The following is a 21100-nucleotide window of genomic DNA, read 5'->3' as shown; positions in this document are numbered from 1 at the left end:
GGGAGAATGTTTACAGTATATGCCTTTAGAGTTGTCTGCTTAACCCATTTAGACATAAATAAATTTAAAAAAGCCGACCCTTTAGTGTGGTTTGAGTTTAAGGAAAAACGTAAAATTAAACATTGAACCCACAAGCATACAACTGAGCATAACCATTTAACCCCTTTTGGTGTTGTAAGCATTATGTTATACTTTAGCTGTTGAAAAATAGCAGATCTACAAGCTCGTAGCGCGGCACTCGGTGCCACGCTACAAGCTTGTAGGTCTGCTATTTTTGAAAAATCGTGAAAATCTGGTGCAAATCTTTGAATATATATTCTTTCAGAGTGAACGTTTTGAACTCAAATCTTTGCTTCTGGGGGGTCCCTGGAACAACATATTTTCAGATGGGGGTCGGCGGCCAAATACATATATTTTTGGGGGTCCTTGACATGAAAATGTTTGAGAACCACTGACATAGAAAAGGGTTTTTTCAGAAAACTGTCAGGATTTAGAAGAATTTGTAGAATCGGCTTCAGGTCTAAATGGCCATGCCTAGACTCAAGTCTAGACTTAGTTGACCGGGGTCCCCCAGGGCTCTTTACTGGTTCCTACTCCTTTATTCCCTCTACAGCAAATCTCTGAAACAGATCACAAAGGTTCGCCCCAGATTACGGACGCTTCAAGGTGGTCAACAGTCACCAAGATTGCTTAACAGTTTGTCTGTTATGATTATGAGCAAGCCCTCTGACTACCATGGCAACGGTGTGTGTGTGTGTGTGTGTGTGTGTGTGTGTGTGTGTGTGAGAGAGAGAGAAAGGGGGAGAGAGAGTATGATACCCTTCAACAATTATATGGCCATCCATTCCACAGGCACTGCCATCCATATTACGCTCATTAACCTTTATATGTGCATGTGTGTGTGTGTAGAATGTTTTCCCCTCACAATCAAATTGAGTCTAATTATTATCAGCAAGCCAGTGCATGCTAACACACACACATGCACAACACGCCTTGACTGGTCTGCTATCCACCAAGAGGTGCCAGATTGGCAACGCACGCACACACACACACACGCACACACACACACACACACACACAAACACACACCCACCAACATACAAATACTGCTGAGGTGGTCCATCTGGATAACAATATTAGCCAATAGTCAAAACGTACACTCACACACGCACACACACACACACACAAACACCACACACAAGATGCAGGGTCCTACCAAGTGAAGGCCGCGGCAGCTAATCACCAATTCATTCCTGCGGCTGGAATAATATTCCTAAAACGGCAGCCTAGCTGGCTGAAATCCCAAATGACATCCCCCCCCCACCACCACCCCAACCCCAAGTCTTCAATAATCCAGGAAAATGCCATTAATATTCCATTGTCAATGTCCGGAAATCGTTACATTTCTCCCCCCAATTCTTCCTTATTCCAACGCGGTCATGGTTCCTTCATTCCCTCACAGTGATATAAGATGTGATCGTTGCACCTAGATGGAGAGATGGAGCCTTTTTGCATCCTTCTACAGCATCTCTCTCTCTCTCCCCCTCCTCCTGCTCTGCCCGCTTCCAGTCCTCAGCCAATTAAAATTAAGCCCACCGTTCACCGCTCTCCCTGCCAGCCAATCGCTGCTTAGAGTGTTGCTCAATGGCTGCACGGGGTGTGAATGGCTGGTGTGGAGCTGGGGGGGGGGCGGGACATAAGAACACACCCCCCCTCCCCTCCACAAACACCCAGCACCATACCACCCCCCTTCTCTCCCTCGCTCCTTTTTGTGTGTGTGTGTGTGTGTGTGTGTGTGTGTCTCTCTGTGTGTGTGTGTGTGTGTGTGTGTGTGTGTGTGTGTGTGGGGGGGGGTGTCAGCAGTAAAGGCAAGAAAAGGTGAAAGGATGTGAGAGAGAAAGGAGGTGTAGTCTAGAGAGGGAGAAATAATAATTATTATTAATATAATTATTATTATTAGTAATAAAAATAGGAGGGCCAGAAGGGGTCTCTTCTGCACTTGCAATCGCAACTGCAAACTCACTCCAATCTTCCGCCGTCGTCTGAAAACGCACCTCTTCAGACTCCATCTTAGACCGTAGCACTTGCCCTAGCCTCGACGACCTTACAGGCGTATGCAAAGGCTCAAGTTATGTAATCTATATACTATACCAGGGGTACTCAACTCGACCGGACCGCGGACCACCTCTTTGCGGACCACCCAAAAAAATATATATATATATATATTCTTTTTTTTTTTTTTTTTTTTTTAAGTTAATAATTTAAATAACATCAGATGGTATACATTTCTCATGTGAAATTGCTGCAAAGGCCCCCAAAATGTCCCCCAAGGGCCCCCAAAATTCTGGCACGCGCTACGCGCGCACAGTGTGGCCTGCCAGGGCGTATAACTCCCGGCCTGATTTGGAGTTCCACTCCGGGCCTGCACTCTGCACCCCATTATTGGTTGGGTGGAAGGGGATCTGATTTGTATAAGCTTGGCTTGACCATACTAAACGGGCATAGAGCCCCGCTCTCCGATGGACGCCGTGCATGGGACCGGACCTCGGTCTTATTCAAAAAGATATTTGTGGACCTTCATCATTTCTAGTTCAGGACCCCTGTACTATACTATAGATACACTCTATAGTATAGTATAGCATACGCATAGTTTGATTATACAGATATTCCACTGTTAGGTTCTTAGCTCACGTATGATTAATGATGAATGACTATTTTGATGTATATGATGTATTACCATGTTTTTGTTCTTGCTTACTGTAAGTCGCTCTGGATGAAGAGCGTCTGCTAAATGCCTAAAATTCCTAGTCAAATTGTAAAATTGTAAATGGACTCCGATAATAAGCGAGATGAGAGATGAAAACGTGGAGGTGATATAACAGATAAATAATACATTAAATAATGAGAGATGAAACCGTGGAGGTGATATAACAGATATATAATACATTAAATAATGCACAATGATTATAGTATTCCAATTTCTTTGATATAAGAAGAAATATATATGAGCAATTAATCAATTAACTTACATCAGTATAAGGTTACATAAATGTAATGTAAATATACTGTATGTTGGGTTAAATGCCCAGCCCTAAGTGGAGGCATGAATGATAACATATACAGTTAAGACATGTAGATATAGAATGATGCCAGATAGATCTGCTACGTCAACATTCTGATGACTGGGAGAAATAAAATGATGACACTGTGGAAAGAGAACAGACGGAGGCATTGTCTTTCTGTTAAATCCATTTCTCTGCAGTCCCTTTTCTCTCCCTCCCCCCCTCCTTCCCCCTCTCCCTCTCTCCCTCTCTCCCTCTCTCCCTCTCTCCCTCTCTCCCTCTCTCCCTCTCTCTCTCTCTCTCTCTCTCTCGTCTTTGTGTAAGTAATTAACTGGGGAGGTTTCATGGCGATAACTATTAATTACATTTTTACCTATTCACCTATCATTGTTATTGTAGACCCTACTGTAGGTGAAAATTACAAAATATGAAAAGGCTACTCCTGTGGAAGGGTCATCATAATTTACTTATATTGACCATAAAAACCATACCTATTTAATATAGGTATGGTTTTGCACGCTCAGTTCATAATGAACGACTTTCCCATTTTGGAGAACTAAAGCAGTTCCCAACTGGTGGAAAAGGGGCCACTGTGTTGTACCTGCTAACTATGAGGCAGACCAGTCTGACTGGTAGCATTATGCTGACATCTACTGGCCGCAGACGGTGGTAGATTACATTAAAAGATTTGTGTTTGCATTGTGTATGTGTCCTCTCTCTCTCTCTTGACAACTAGAAAGGTTCGAACTGTCTGGCAACCTTGCGGTTCCTATCCGTGCGTGTGCGTGTGTGTGTGTGTGTGATGAAGAAATGCTGATTAACCAAGTGTTAGCAATATGAAATTCAGCAAGAGAGCGAGAGAGAGCACCATGAAAGCAGAACTATTTCAGGGCGTGCAATTCATGCATGCCAGAAAAATGTGCAAATGAAATGTCCGTGGGTGCGTGCGTGGGTGCGTGCGACCGTGCGTGCGTCCAACCTGGGGATGCTGGTCAGGTAGCTGAGAACACTCTGAAGCTCGTCCTGGTCCAGCTCGTTGAACGCAGGGAATTCTGGGAAGACGATGATGGGCCGTCCGTTCTCCCCGCGGCCACCTGCCAACGCACAGGGAACAACCCACGGTCACGGAAGGGTTAACCTGAGAACGGACTCTACAAATGTCTTCTAAATCCTGGCGGTTTCCTTTAAAGACCAGTGGTGGTGTCTAAAACTATTTCATGTCAAGGACCCCCAAAAAAATTAATTGGCAGCCGACCCCCCATCTGAAAATATGTTGTTCCAGGGACCGCCGCAGAAGCAAAGATTTGAGTAATAAACGTTCGCTGTGAAACAGTATATATATATTCAAAGATTTGCGTACATTTTCACGATTCTTCTAAAAATAGCAGATCTACAAGCTCGTAGCGTGGCACTCTGTGTCTCCAGAGTAGAATCGGCTCGACAGTCGTCTATGGTAATATGATTTACAGAGCAGTCAAAAAGGCTAAGGATATAAAGGCTAAATTGGCTAATGGCTAAATTGAAAATGGCACATAAAAAATAATTATTCACACTGATATATCACTAGACTGATAACCAAATAAGTAAAATGGAATCCAATTACATTTCAGACTTCTTTTAAAGAAATTCTGCATGGGTATTAAAGAGAGTAAATTAAGTTTCGCTCTGGATCAGTGACTCATGTTGGGGCCAAACTCAAACAAGAAATGCACTCTGTCGAGATGCCAACTTGTGCTTTGCACCAGTGTTGTTTTTGGCAGCAAATTTAGATTTTAGTTTTAGTCATAATATAGTCTTGAATAGTTTTCATTTAGTTTAGTCACATTTTAGTCACCTGGAATGTTTTAGTGTTAGTCTAGTTTTAGTCGACTAAATGTCATAAGATTTTACATCTACAGTTAATCTACAGTTGATTCAGTTGATTAAAATGTATTTTGGTGGGCCTTGATGCCGTCGTAATGACTGGTTTTCAGCATTGCAACCAAGTGGAAAATAACTTACACTGGATCTCTTGTCCACTAGTCCCTTCCTAACATTTTAGTGTAGTTTTTATTTGTTGACGAAATTGTCAGTATATTTAGTCTTAGTTTTAGTCATCATAGCTTAGTTTTCATTTAGTTTCCGTCAGTGGAAAAAGGTAAGTCGACGAACATTTTTCGTCTTAGTTTTAGTCGACGAAATCAACACTACCCGGGGGCCACATGCTTGGCTGTGAAAGAGTCTAGTTAATGATGTCATGAATGACATTATCTCTTTGGCCAAATTTGGTCAATCCCTTGACTTCCATTATTATTATTACAAAAACAAAGAAAGAAATTGAAATACATACAAACACACACAAAAATGGCGTTCTACATTATAGCGAGTATCGCGTGGCCAGACCTCTCGCAATTTTCAAATGCTTCCGTCATACAGTCTGGAGTGACAGAAGCTCTGATCATGATTCATGATTCGTTTCATCTTTACAGTCGGGCAAATTCATCCTAATATAAATCGAAATCGTCTAAAAAAATATATAGCTTGGCAAAGCTTTATGCTTATAGCAGAAATAAAATGTAAAGATATTTTAAAATATATCTTTTCATCAACGGAAATGCCAGCTTCCTTACTCGGATCTCGGGAGGTCGGAGATTTGTGGAATAGTTGCCTGGCTACGTGAGACTATACATTTTAGCCCAGGAGTTCTCAACCTGGGGGTCGCGACCCCTCGGGGGGTCCCGAAATAGTTTTGGGGGGTACCCAAATTATAAATAAAAAAAAACAGGAAAAAAAACATTTGTATTTTTTGCAACTGTACATACAGTAGTACACATAGTGCATGCATAAACTTTCCTTAGTGGTTATATCTGGTTTCAGTATGCATTTATGATGTATTTTCTCTATTATTAAGGTTATTGTAGCAGTCAATTTGTATTGGTGGTGGAGGTGGGGGGGGGGGGGGGGGACAGGACGGGGGTCGCGAGACATGGCCAAAGCATTGTCGGGGGTCCCCAGAGCCAAAAACGTTGAGAACCCCTGCATTAGCCTACTGGCAGTGTACAGCAGAGAACTCTTGGGGACAAAAATACCCACAGACCCACTGATGATAGATTTCAGAACAAAACCATAGCATAGTGGGCCCCAAAACCTGAACATCACACTCACACACAGACAGACAGTTGGGTTACTATGCAACCGTGCCCGGTTGGTAAACGCCTTGTGAATAATTAATCACCAGCGTGTTCTAAATAGCAACCTGAGCCACTGATGGAAGAAACTGACACGTTTTTGTATGACGCTGGGCTCTGCTGTGATCGGTGGATATATATAAATATATAAAATATATATAATATATAAATATATAAATATAAATGCTATATGTGTGTGTGTGTGTGTGTAGAATTAGAACGTGTGTGTCTGACGGGAACCCCTTTAGGTGTTTTAAGCATTATGTTATACGTTAGCTATAGCTATTGAAAAATAGCAGATCTACAAGCTCATAGCGCGGCACTCGGTGCCGCACTATGAGCTTGTAGAGCTGCTATTTTTGAAAAATCTTGTGAGCGCAGTGAACGTTTTTAACTCATATCTTTGCCTCTGGGGAGGTCCCTGGAACAACATATTTGCAGATGGTTTTGTCCCAAACTGACCCTTTGGTGAGGTTTTGGCTTTGAAGCACTGGCGACAAGTAGCCTACTGTACTGTACTGCACAAGACACTGTGCTGTAATTTAACCAATTTCCGTCGTGAATTCAATTGCTCAATGACATAAAATTGAAATGAATTTGAAGGTGTATGAAATTGAGTTCAATCGTTAAATGGTATGAAATTAGATTGCATTCTACTGTATAAATTTGGGGGATATTAGGCCAGAGAGAGACTTTTAAAATGCTACTTGGTCATTTACGATATGAACCGTTTCTGAATCTGAAGCTAAACACACCTGGCAGAATGGCAAACTGTTTCTGAAGCTCGGAGCCGATTTCTGCTGCAAACAGTGGACTGCTTCTCCTCTGCATGATTTCATCTGGAGAGAGAAAGAGAGAGAGAGAGAGAGAAAGATGCTCAAATCTGGGCAATCCGACATTGTGTGTGTGTGTGTGTGTGTGTGTGTGTGTGTGTGTGTGTGTGTGTGTGTGTGTGTGTGCGCGTGCACGTGCGTGTGTGTGTGTGTGTGTGTGTGTGTGTGTGTGTGCCGCACGCGTGTGCGTGCAGCTATACTATGACATACTATGACTATACTGCGGCTCTATGACATTACTTATGACTTTAAGGAACGTTCCAGCCAGATTACCAGTTCTCTTTCACAGAATAGCAACAGACAGAGGAGAGGATGGGGCGAGGTGGGTGTCTGAGGAATCCTACACATTTAAAGGGATTAAAGTTTCATCAGTCCTCATATATTATATGTCACCTGGACCACCATAAACACAATGAGTCATCATACTGTACATAGGCCTCATGCTATAGGACTCATGTGTGCATGCACGCACGCACAGACAAGACAGAGAACTGGAAAGGCTGTGGTCGGACTAAAGTCTGCAAGCAACAGATGCCGAAATATCAGCTCGAAAACATGTAAAGTATGATAGAACGGAAGACGGTGTATCGTTGTTGGTTAAGCATTGATACTCCATTCACTCCAGCCTCAGAACAATAGTCAAGGTTACAGAAACTACGATATATTAATGGTAAATGGTGCATTTATATAGCGCCTGGCCTTTATCCAAGGCGCTTTACAGAGATTGTGCATTACATTCACCCATTCATTCATACACAGATGCCAGAGGAAACCATGCAAGGCACCAAGCTGCACATCTGGAGCAATTTAGGGGTTCAGAGTCTTGTTTAGGGGTTCAGAGTCTTGCTCAAGGACACTTCGACACCAACTCTGGGGGAGCCCGGGTTCTAATCCGGTAACTCTACCCCTGAGCCACTGCCGCCCTACAGTACATCAAATAGTGAAAATAGCCGATCTACTGTACAAGCTCGGAACTGTATGTACTTTCTGACACATGGTCAGAACACACATGAAGCGCAGGAATGTTGTATGTTGTATCAATGACTGAGTAAACAACCTACACACAATTAGCACCATAAACAATAATGGCGACCTACAGCACGAGTAGACATTATAAATATTATTCCTACCAAGTTGAATGAAAATCCTAACATAAATTCTACGTTCTGACCTCGACCGTGACCTTGAGCAGCGGTCAGGGTTCATGCATCACAGGATGTGGAACAACTTCCCAGAAAACACGACCGTTTCAAATCAGTTGTTTCACATCAAAGCTATAAATGACCTTTAGCTTTTTTGGTTTTGTTTGTTTAATTGTATTCAAACAGCCCATGTTTCTTTATTGTCTCAATACTTAATGTTTTGTGTAAAGCATTTACAATCTGTTGCCTTGTTGGAGAAATGTGCAATTCAAATAAACTTGCTTTGCCAAAATTGAACTTTTCATCCCAAAAGTTAAAGTTAGACCCTTAAAAAATTTGGAAATCAACAATTTTGCTAAAAGACAGACACGGACCAATTAAAATAATCTTGTGTCGGGCAAGATGCTAATACATTTCCAAATACATATTTTACTACCGCTGTATTTTAGAGATAGTGACCGTTTCAGACATAGATGCATACTGTAGGATGAGGATGCGCTCCAGTGTTGTTTTTGGCAGCCAATTTAGATTTTAGTTTTAGTCACAGTTTAGTCACCTGGAATGTTTTAGTGTTAGTCTAGTTTAGTCAACTAAATATCATACGATTTTAGTCAACTAAATCTACAGTTGATTTAGTTGAACAAAATGTATGTATTTTGGCGGGCCTTGATGCCGTCGTAATGGCTGATTTTACACCTGCTGAAACTAGACGATCTACAAGCTCACAGCGCTCGTAGATCAGCTATTTTCAGCATGCAACTGATTTTAAAATGACTTATACTGGATCTTTTGTCCACTAGTCCCTTCCCAACATTATAGTCTAGTTTTTATTTGTTGACCAAATTGTCAGTATATTTAGTCTTAGTTTTAGTCATCATAGCTTAGTTTTAATTTAGTTTCCATTTAGTTTTCCTCAGTGAAAAAAGGTAGTCGATGAACATTTTTCGTCTTAGTTTTAGTCGACAAAATCAACACTGATTGTATGGCTGACCCAAGCTTTTACAAAACATCTGAAAACAACCTGTAATTGCTCCAATGACAGGGACGTTTTAACTGGGCTCCATTACAGGCTAAACCAGAAGGAGAGAAGGAGAAATGTTGAGTGGAAAACAGGACTGAAATTACAGGAAAGGAGGACAAACTTACCACAATGCCAATAACCCAGGTAAGTTACGTACTGTAGGCCAGTGGTTCTCAAACGTTTGCATGTCAAGGACCACCGAATATACACTAATTAGCCCCGTGGACCCCCAAGTTGAAGAGATATGCCAGGGACCCCCATAAGAGAGGAGTTTTACAGCTCTAGCAGTGATTCTCAACCTGTTTAATTTCAAGGACCCCCAGTTTGACATGCATTAGTCTACGGAGTACGGACCCCCATTTAATGGAATTTCTATCTCCAGGACCCCAATTTATATTGTAAAATCAATGTTAATTTAACTCTGAGAGTGCTAAACTATCATTTAGCTGGGGACCCCCTGGAACTCCCTCAAGGACCACCTGGGGGTCCCCGGACTCCCACTTTGAGAACCACTGACGTAGGCTATATACAGTCTCACACTGCACGGTTAATGGTGTGTGTTCCTCATTGCTGTAGTCAGTGTATAGATTTAGAAAACTAAGATATGCAGTATTGCGTCACACTGACTGAAGTGCGAGTATGAGCACGCCTGCAGGGTGTGTGTGTGTGTGTGTGTGTGTGTGTGTGTGTGTGTGTGTGTGTGTGTGTGTGTGTGTGTGTAGAAGACCCAGCTGTTCGTAGAGTGTGTCAGGGATTTACGTTTTGGAACGTATCCAGACATGTGGGCTGTGTGTGCGTAAGCGTATGCGTGAGTGCATGCAAGGGTGTGTGTCATTAGTCAGAAGGTTCATTGTTCCGAAATTACTATCCCTATCTCTAACCCTAACCTAAACCTAACCGCAAGCACGGGAGCAAACCTAAACCTAACCGCAAGCACGGGAGCAGTGCATGTTCGGACTAACGGGACTTCGGATCTATGGGCAGTTTCCGTGTGTAGGGGTGTGTGTTGTGTGCTACAGTCCTAGTGACCCCGAAACTAAAACCCAATACTCTTGAACTACTGAAGTTGTAACCTTGTCCTCCACTATAATTACAACGCACAACGTCTACTGGTCAGTTTCAGTTTATTTTTATTTATAGTGCAACATCACCCCAAGGGGTCTCTGTGCACTTCACGACAATACACAGCAAAAAACAGCAATAAAAAAAACAAAATAGCGCGGTAACACAACAGCGAAGAAATACAGTAAAGCATAATACAATGTGTCAATACACATGGCTGACATACAGTAAGTATGCGCTCAGAAGGTCCATTATTATAACATAGGGGATTAAAACCACAGGGCAGAGCAAGGTGAATATAGTGATTTCAGTGAACTAGGGGGAACCATAATGCAGGGGGAAAAGATGGGGTTTAAGTCTCTAACCGCATTCCAGAGACAGGTGGCACTATGTGTGAATGCTCTGCCCCCAACCGTTATTTTATTGTGGTATGTGGCTGTGAGTTTTCCAGCATCTTGGGAGGTCCCAAGATGGGACAATATATGGATGAGATTTACTGCCCTTACAATTATGCAGATAAGTTAAAGGTATGTTGACAGCAACAGCATAAACGTACTCTAATACTAATACTCATTCAATCTATTTCTCATTCCTGAATGTTGTTTAATCAGCCGTGCGTGTGAGCCTAGTACAACTCCTGCCACCAATGCCACCCTTTGAAACGTGTGAGGGCGTGCCGTGGTTTTTTGAAAAGCTAGACTCTGGTCTGCTGCAAATTGTCTCAGAGACGTGTGACTATTATGCCTCCTTAAAATCAAATAAATATCTGGGGCAGAGTTGGGCATCCAGCACTAAACTTTTTTGCTTATACTTTTTAGCCCACGATTTTGCAAACCATTTGTTCACCCAGTGTCAATTATCTAATGTAATCCTGAATGCTACACTTCTTCTGCCAAACTGGGGGGGGCAGCGGACTGACCTCATGCTTCCTTCTATGCATGAGGAGTCCAAGCTGCTTCTTTTCACCTGACAGGGGCTTATGGTAGGGGAAATAGCCAATAATGCACTTTTGCACAAAATAACACCTGGACCTCTTTGGTGGGGACGTAACGACTACAAATAAAGGTAAGAAAGCCTTCTAGCATGGAATTCTCCTTTAAGAGCCCATGTTCATATAAGGAGTCGGATGGATGGTACATACATCAGACATTCAGGCGTCAAGCAGCCTTTCAATGGGTGCTGAGGCTGTGAGGCTTCCATTCTTAAACACACTGCTGTTGTGACCTCAATGAAATGAAAGAAAATCCCACTACAACGGCTGGCCTGCAACTGAGCTCTGTGCCAACCACAACACACACACGCACACACACACACACGCGCGCGCGCACGCGGCCAGTCCCAGATTCCAAACCACAAACAGCGACTATGGGGGGCACAAAAAGAATGTCCCCCTCCTCCTTGTACCCATACCCTAAATACTGCAGACCCCCCCCCCCCCCACCCCACACCACAACCATTCATTCATTCAGAGACTTAACTGGTGCTGAGGGAGTAGGATAAATGACACACACCCCCCACAGTTCATTCTATGAAACATAACATATTATGTTCTCAAAACATTTAGACTTAGATCAGATTCTACAAACGTCTTCTAAATCATGACTGATTTCAGAAAAATCTACGTGTCTATATCAGTGGTTCTCAAACTAATTCACGTCAAGGACCCCTAAAATTATGTATTTGGCCGCCCCCATTTGAAAACGGGTTGTTCCAGCCCCCCCCCCCCCCCCCCCCCCCCCAGAAGCAAAAAAAAACGGGGGAAAGATCATTTATTCAAAGATTTGCACCACGTTTTGACGATTTTTCAAAAATAGCAGATCTACGAGCTTGTAGATCTGCTATTTTTCAACAGCTAAAGTTTAAAATAATGGTTAAAGTGGTTAAACGCTATAAGGCGACAACGATGCGGCCTCAGGTCTAAATGGGTTAATATAACATTTGGATTTGATAACTTTCTCATATTGTCAATAGTTCAATAGAAAATGCAAGAAACCCACTTCCTGAAGTAGACAAGAGGTCATCCAATCCTAGCTTTGTCTGAAGTGAGTGCTGAGTTTGAACTGTAATAAAGTGTGTACACGCGCGTGTGTGCATGTGTGTGTGCGTGCGTGCGTGTGAAGGAAAATAAACCCTGGATTTGGAGAGGTTAAACTAAAGCACAGAAAAGATGTTTGAAGGGGCTTTGTTGGAATGGAGGACATGCTTCCTTCACACATTCCTACATATTTAATGCGTTGGCCTGGCTGTAGTTCCCAATGTGTTTGTGCATAAACATCCGCATGTGTTCGTGAGTGGCATGTATGGCTTCTTCATAGCGCGCATGTGTGTGCGTGCGTGTGCGTGCGTGTGTAGTGTATGCATGATTGTATACTGTATAATGTGACAGTTAATGTTAAAGGGATTGTGACATTAAAAAAAAGGTTTTGGAATCGTTCTTATTTTTGTAGGTTTTCTAATCTCAATTGCACCCAAAAAACATTAACTTTTAACATTCAGTAGATTTTCTGTGATCTGGGGTTTTCTGGCTCAAACAGGTGCTCTGATTTGCAGATTGTGATGTAAGATCCTGCAAATCCTGTCAATGGGATTTGCCAGCAGATGTCACTGTTTTCACTGTGTTGCCTGTTTTCATTGTAGCTCAAAAGGCTTCCAAACCCCAAAGAAAACTTCAGACCACAGAAAATCCACTGAATGTTCAAAGTTCAGGTTTTTTTGGGTGTAATTGAGGTCATAAAACCTAAAATAAAAAATAAAAATAAAAATAAATGAAAATGAATGTCATAAAACCTTTAAGATCACAGTTGAGAAAAGCTCAGCCATTCATTGTCTGCTTTGAGCTTACATGCATCCTAGTGTGTTCAGAGCTATACACCAGTAAGACGCCTGAGGGCGAGAAGCGACCTCACCCTAAAGTAAGTGTGTGTGTGTAGAGCTATGTATATTATATATTATATTCAGCTACGAACTCAGGCACCATGAAACTGCATGACAATTCTGGCCTGGGTCTGAAGATGAGTGGTTTCTTGCCACATCATCTCTCTCACCGTAATGTAATATGAAATATGTTCAAATAATATTAGGCCTTCGCTAAGTCCCTCCCCAACCCGTCCAAAAGGCACATTAGCAGCGGAGGAGACAGGGAAAGCTGTCCTTCTCCCCCATAGAGATGCAGGTTAAATGACGGGATTTCTCCATATAAATAATCGATCATTTCAGTAGCAAGAGCATCAAAATGTCACCCAGGCCTGCAGTAGGCCATGCACTGGAAAAATGTGACATTAATGACATTATTTCAATACACTAGAAATACGATGAAATGACAGTGGAAGAAATCAACTTTTAACGACCACCTGACAAGAGTTTTCATGTCGCACGGTAAGACTACGGTCATTAGAATTATTGCCATCACCTGGGTGGGTCAATCGTGTAACTTTTCCGACGTTAAGCCATGTAAATGTTCAACAACACAGCCATGCAAAAAATCATTGACAGCTATGTAGGTGATAAACGCTTGACCTGCATAGTGCATAGCAACAGTTGTTAAACTATTGGCACTGGCATTGGACAATCGCTTTTTGGGGTGGGATTTAGTGGAGGGCTAATAGCACAGCTTTGTGTGTATGTATGTATGTATGTCTGTCTGTCTGTCTGTTTGAGCACGGAATGTGCTATCAGACGTCGTCATTGTGATTGTGATGAAAGGGGCCACTCACTTCACACAAGTGTGATTTTTTTTAATAGCCATTAAGTTCTCTGTCTCGCCTGGATGTTATCTGTCAGCCTCTCACACTCCAAAAGGTCACAGTGATTATGCAAGTGTAGTGTGTGTGTGTGTGTGTGTGTGTGTGGGGGGGGGGGGGGTGTACCTTACTCATAATGCTATAATAATAATAATAATAATAATAATAAACTTTATTTATATAGCACCTTTCATACATAAATGTAGCTCAAAGTGCTTTACAGAGCAGAAAAAATAATAAAAACAAAAGCAAAACAAAACAGCATTAAAACAGGCATGCAGTTTAAAACAATAGGACAATAGCGCAGTGTCAAATCAGGAGATGGTGGTAATGTGTTCTACAGAGGACTCAAACTATGGTTGAAATCAAATCAACTGTGCTCACATAATAGGGCTCCATTTTCGTCACCGCTAAACCAATTATCCCTAAACTTCTTTGCCATTTTTTACCATTTTGCTAAACATTTTTAATAGTTAAAATGGCCAGTCTACAAGCTCACAACATGTCAATGTAGGCTAGTTGAACTATTCAAAAACGTTTTTCAAAAAGGCAAAGAAGTTTATCGTAAGTTTGTTGTACACCATTATTAGTATAGTTTATTATTAGATTAGATGCATCTGTATGTATTTTTTTTTTAAACTATTGTTTTTAGAATAGGTAGTTCAAAATTGTATAGAAAGGCCTAACCAGGGGTTGTAAATTAGCCTTGGCTATAAACCCCATGTACAACGCAACGGTTTCATATTTTTATAACTTGATACATTGTTTTTTTGTATTGGCCCTGTTAAATAAACGTGTAAATAAAAATAAATATGTGATGCTAACTTGTGCAAACTTGATTTGCGAATGGACATGTTCACTTTACTTACATCATGATCTGTGTGTTTGTTGGTTCATAAACAGTTAGCCACTAACATTGACTGACCCGCTTCCCTGTTTTTCCTCCCGAAATGTTCCCCATGCAGTGAGGGGTGGGAGGGGCTGGGAAGGAGCAGGCAGGCAGGCAGCGCACACAGAGGTCAAGGCAGGCGCAGTCAGCGCACACAGAGGTCAAGGCAGATGGCTGCAGGCGCAGTCAGTGCACACAGAGGTCAAGGCAGATGGCTGCAGGCGCAGTCAGTGCACACAGAGGTCAAGGCAGATGGCTGCAGGCGCAGTCAGCACACACAGAGGTCAAGGCAGATGGCTGCAGGCGCAGTCAGCACACACAGAGGTCAAGGCAGATGGCTGCAGGTGCAGTCAGCACACACAGAGGTCAAGGCAGATGGCTGCAGGCGCAGTCAGCACACACAGAGGTCAAGGCAGATGGCTGCAGGTGCAGTCAGCGCACACAGAGGTCAAGGCAGATAGCTGCAGGTGCAGTCAGCGCACACAAAGGTCAAGGCAGATGGCTGCAGAAGCACAACAGACGTGCGCTTAAACAACAGAAGCACTTCGGCGAAAACAGAAGCACAACACGAGGATAAAGAACACATTCAATGTCCAGTTTGCTAATTCACAACAACTACTACTACTACCACTACCACTACTACTACTTTGGTGTTGAAACTTTGAATTTCTCTAACTATATTAAACTTTCACGACAGCCCAAGTACAAATGTAATTGATAAAAAGGCTACTACAGCGGATTCGGTTCAAGGAAGTGTAGGCTATAGTTTAGTTCACATTAGGTGGCTTTCTGGGGTGCATGCTTAGTTTAGACTAGTCATTGGTTAGACATGGGTTAAGGTTAGGTTTAGGTGTGCTGCCCCGTGGGAAGTTGGGGTGAGGGGTTGAGATAGGTTGTAGTTGTAGGACTAATGACTTGTCTAACCAATGACTAGTCTAAACAAAAAACTGTCTAAACGAAGTACTGCTGTGCACCCTCCTTTCTATCAAAAACATTTCATGTTTTCCTCTCATTAATCAATTAGCATGCAGCCGGCTGCTCAGAGATCAAAGGCACAGGTGGCAGCAGGGACCCCTCTGATGTTCACACACAGCATACAACTCTGAACACTCGTGCAGGGACAGACCCACATACTGTACAGTACAGCACTGTTCATGGGTTGGCTGCGGACCCCCATTTGAAAAGATTTGCTAGTATTTTGTCAACAGTTTTCCAAAATCAGAAGTGACTGAGTGTGACTGACTGATCACTTCTGCTTCACTATTTTATTTCCAAAAGCCTAAAAAAAAATAGGGTTTGATTAAGTGTTTAAACCATTCCCCTATCTCTCTCTCTCTCTCTCTCTCTCCTTTTTGTGGGAACCCCTGCGCAGTGCTGGGGGGAAAAGTGGGACACACTTACTAGGGCCCCTGGGTGTGTGGGGGGCCTCAAAAGCCTGGATTACACATAAAAACACACTTTAAAAAAATGTGTGTGGGGAGGCCCACACCCACAGTGATTGATTTTCCGAGGGCCCAGAATTTGGTGCCACTCCCCTGCCCCTGCGGGTCACTTTGTTGCACCTCTCCTTTTCATTAGCAGACAATGTAACTAATGACCGCCCTGAGGTCCGATCCTGCCTCTCTGTTCTCTTCTGCTTCAGACACACATCAGGTCCAGTCAGGTCACAGAGACATTTGAGGCATTGAGGTCGACAACTGTGAAGGGGGCGGCGCATCAGTAGCTGCCCCGGATAAAAATGGTAAATGGTAGCATTTATATAGTGCCTTCATCCAAGGCGCTTTACATAGATTTCACCCATTCACACACACATTCATACACTGAATACGCGGAAACCATGCAAGGCACCAACCAGCACATCAGGAGCAATTAGGGGTTCAGAGTCTTGCTCAAGGACACTTCCGACATCAACTCTGGGGGAGCCCGGGTTCGACTTCGAACTGGGAACCTTGCGGTTACTATCCAGCCACTCTACCCCTGACCAACCGCCGCCCCGGATAGCGCGTCGAGGCGGCGCATCGGTAGCTGCCCCGGATAGTGCGCCGTCGACCGCATAATTGCAAACGTCTCCAGGTCTGAGTGGAGTGGAGACCCCTCCCTCTGCTGTCCTACAGTATCTATTTGAAGGAAAACCTCCCACAAAAACAGCCACAAAGTAAGCTCACAGTCAGCAGAGATGAAGGCAATGTCGGAACTATAATGCTTAGACCAGTGGTTTTCAACCCTTTTCATATCGAGGCCCATTATTTATTAGCCTTGTGAGCCACGTGGACCACCACTTGACATTTAGCCTCTCAGACCCAAAATGTAGAATATTTTGTTGTCGTTCATGGATAAGATTTTGTCCACAATTCTATTGATGTGGTACCACATTAGGAGAGAGAGACAACAGTCAAACGATCAAGATAACAACTATTCTACATTCTGTGTGGTCTTTAACAATAACTTCAATTTACGCTCTCAAGAGTTACCAACTCTCCATCATTTAGCTGGGGACCACCTGGATCCCCCACAAGGACCACTGGTGGTCCCCGGACCACTGGTTGAAAACCACTGGCTTAGACAACAATGTGATGTGTGACAAATGTAACCAAATCGAGCCGTATGGGTACCTTATGAAACTCTATATTCCCCCATTTAAACCTGAGGACGATTCTACAAATGCCTTCTAAATCCATGTCAGTCGTTGACATTTTCATGTCAAGGATCCCCACAAATGTAATTGGCCGCCGACCCCCATCTGAAAATATGTTGTTCCAGGGACCCTCCCAGAAGCAAAGATTTGAGTTAAAAACATTCGCACTGAAAGAATATATTAAAAGATTTGCACCACATTTTCAGGATAAAAAAGAAATAGCTAAAGTATAACATAATGCTTTAAAACACCAAAAGGGGTTAAACAATATAAGGATACATTCTCAGGGCAGATTAAAATGTTTCATCCAATCAGAAGAGAGAACTCAATCATTCATCATTTATCTTTCATCACATCCAATCTCCCTTGATTATCCAGTATCCTGCATGACTTCTCTCCCCTAATTGGATAAAGTTGGTATCCGACCGGAAAATTGATTTTCTGTTTACCAAAGAGATGGAGAGAGAAGCATGCTCTAGCAATTAGTTGTTTAACTACCTATTATGTAAAAAATAAATCACACCCGTGTGAAGTGAGGTGCGCTAATATATTAAAGTCTAACTAATGTTGATTAACTAGGTCAGGGGTTCTCAACGTTTTTGGCTGTGGGGACCCCCGGAAATACTTTGGCCATGTCTTGCGACCCCTGCACCGCACCAGCATTCTAGCTGATCTTGAGGCCTAAAAAAAACAAAAAATATTTTTTTTACATTCATCTCATCTGTTTTTTTGGTATGTGACAAATTTTAGATTTCAGATTTGTATTGAAGGGACAGCCCTTGAGATGCAGCGTCTCATTTTCAAGGGGGACCCATAAAAACATGAACAAGATAGAGATAGAAAGTTAGAAACATACATAAAGGCACTGGGAGACAACTTTCTGAGCTGGTATGAAATGCCTAGTGGCATGTAACTGAGCAGCTGTGTGCGTGTGTGTGTGTGTGTGTGTGTGTGTGTGTGTGTGTGTGTGTGTGTATGTGCACCCAGGATTGTAAAGCCAGTCTACAGCTGTGCATGGGTGTCGGTGTGATAGTGTGTGCACGCATGAAAGGAAATCCAAGCTCTATCTATTATCTGGAATTATAGACAGGGTTTTACCAGGACCCCATCTGTCACTGCAGCAGGATAACACACACACACACACACACACACACAGAACTGGGTCACACGGGAAACACCGCCGTGGAATTTGTGTGTACAACCTTGTCTTAGTTATCTGTTATTTATATTACGCACACACGTGTGTGTGTGTGTGTGTGTGTGTGTGTGTGTGTGTGTGTGTGTGTGCTCACGGTGGACCTTCTGTTGTGTCCCATCCCCAAAAACCACAGCTTGGATTAGAGCAGATCAAGAAGAATATTCAATTACAGTATTGAACTACTGCTTTACAACAATGGCTCCCAAAATGGGCACAGAGACGGGGTTGGTGAAAGGGCTTTTCTGTGTGGAGTTTGCATGTTCTCCCCGTGTCCTTTAGGATAGGTACCCTCAGAAAAAACATGAAAAGAAGCAGCTTGGACTCCTCATGCATAGAAGGAAGCATGAGGTCAGTCCGCTGCCTAGAGTCCAAGCTCCCTGACCAAAGCCCATGGTGGGCATATAGCAGCAACCCCCTAAGTATATACAAGCCTGCTGCCTCCATTAAATGCTACAAATAGTAATATTTTAGTGTTAGAGTTTCTTCTCTCTTTAAAACAAAAATCACACCCATGTGAAGTGAGGGGCGCTCTTATCATACATCATCTCATTCCAGCCAATCACAATTTACGTAATGTTTGTGTCTGTGCACAAACAGTCAAAACTGGCCATGCATTATCAATGGCATTCAATTTTCATTTGTGTTGGGACAAACAGTCAAAACTGGCCATGCATTATCAATGGCATTCAATGTCTGTGTTTACACACACCCTCAAAGCTGGATATATAGGAGGGGCTAGCACCCCTCAAAAAGATCCATGTGTCAGTGTCACCTGTTCATCCGACAAGTCGGGCTAAATAAGGAAGTCATGATGTGAGTAGAAATAGAGAAGTGTGTCTCCAACTTCCTACAGTGTCTCATCCACCGATGGAGGTTTACTGGCATGAGGAAGGACAAGGAACACATCATGAGGTGAGGCTGCACCCAGAGGACATTCCACAAAACCTATTTCTACCATGGTCACACACACGCGCACACACACACACACACACACACACACACACACACACACACACACACACACACACACACACACACACACACACACACACGGCACACAAATTGAATCAGTGAAATAAGGGGAACCCTCAATCATTGTAGTTAAGCGACTGTAAGCATCGGCATTCATTATGGGTGTCAGAGTCATACAGTGAAATTCTTCATGCCAGAGGTACAGTACCATGGTTCAAGTCCCCACCCGCCTGCCATGTGTCCATGAGCAAGCAAGGTTATCATCATCATCATTCTGTGCTCTGGCCTGCATCACAAGGAATGAATAGAACATTTCCTCAATGAAGATCGATATTAGTATCACAACAAACTCTAAGAACAATCCAGCGGTTTCTTCAAGATGTATTGCGGAGTCCAGATTCTTGGGTTTGGCGCAGAGATTCATGTGTAATTTGTGGGACAACGGGAGTCTCTCTTTACTGACCCTCTCAATGGCAGGCAACGTGGCTCGACTGAAGTGGCATCATCCTCGACAACACAACACTGTGCCACTGTCTGCAGTGGGATAACAAACAAACAAAACACTCACTGTACTTTTGATGACCCACGAATGTGGACTGCAATCACTGCATTCATTCCATATAAAGCCCCAACCTTAACCCGGCCGCATAAACTATAACCCCAATGTCTAAGCCTTACAGTACCATAGGCGCCGTCCATAGCGCCGTCCATGGCAGCTGTGTAACTGCACTGCATTCTGTAACTGTACTACCGAAACAAATTCCTAACATGTTTACATGTATGGCAAATAAAGCCTTCTGATTCCACCATACCTCACCCCCGGGAGCATACCTATGTTCCCCACCCCGCAAAAAAAGGTTCTTTGTTCCCCAAATACATTAAACCTAAACCTAAACCAGAAACCTAACCTAGTAATTTTAGTAATTCTAGTAAGACTAAAAGTATTTTAGCAACTTAATCTCAGTCTTTGAACACGCCATTGAACTTTAGGCCTGCCTAGGCTACTTAAACTATATAGTCTTAGCCAACTAAAAATGTAACACTGGCATAAAATAAACTAAAACATAATTGCTCTGACTCTTCTTCAACAATGATGGCAAAAGCAAACATTCTTTGTTCTGTACATAATACTACATATACAAATTGTATATGGTACACAAAACACTGAAGTCCTGAACCAGAAACATAACGCTAACCCTAAACCCTAAGGGAAGTGGGGAACATGGAACCTGGGGAACATATGGATGACCACAACCTCTTATAGTATGACCAGTGTGCCTACATGGACGGAATTGAACTTGTCCTCACGAGGACAAACAATGTTTGACCAAGCCGCTTGTGGGTATATTTTAACATTTTAAATGGTGTATCTCAATTGT

General features: G+C 42.8%; 1 protein-coding gene across 3 annotated transcripts in view; it reads right to left on the bottom strand.

Annotated features, from left to right (window-relative positions):
- The window catches only part of LOC310854236 (guanine nucleotide exchange factor DBS-like), an 84655-nt gene that overhangs the window by 40353 nt on the left and 23202 nt on the right, over positions 1-21100 (bottom strand). For 2 of the 3 annotated variants that reach the window (XM_083758800.1, XM_083758801.1), the window contains exons 2-3: positions 6985-7068; positions 4042-4156 (exon numbers count right to left, since the gene is read on the bottom strand). The exons of the other annotated variant lie outside the window; for it this stretch is intronic. In XM_083758800.1, coding sequence (XP_083614926.1) covers positions 4042-4156; positions 6985-7068 — 199 coding nt within the window. The remainder of the gene's footprint in view (positions 1-4041; positions 4157-6984; positions 7069-21100) is intronic. 3 annotated transcript variants of the gene reach the window in all.

Source organism: Protomyctophum parallelum, assembly GCF_964188405.1.
Source record: "Protomyctophum parallelum genome assembly, chromosome: 23".
Taxonomy (NCBI): domain Eukaryota; kingdom Metazoa; phylum Chordata; class Actinopteri; order Myctophiformes; family Myctophidae; genus Protomyctophum; species Protomyctophum parallelum.
This window is presented reverse-complemented; position numbering and strand designations above follow the sequence as displayed.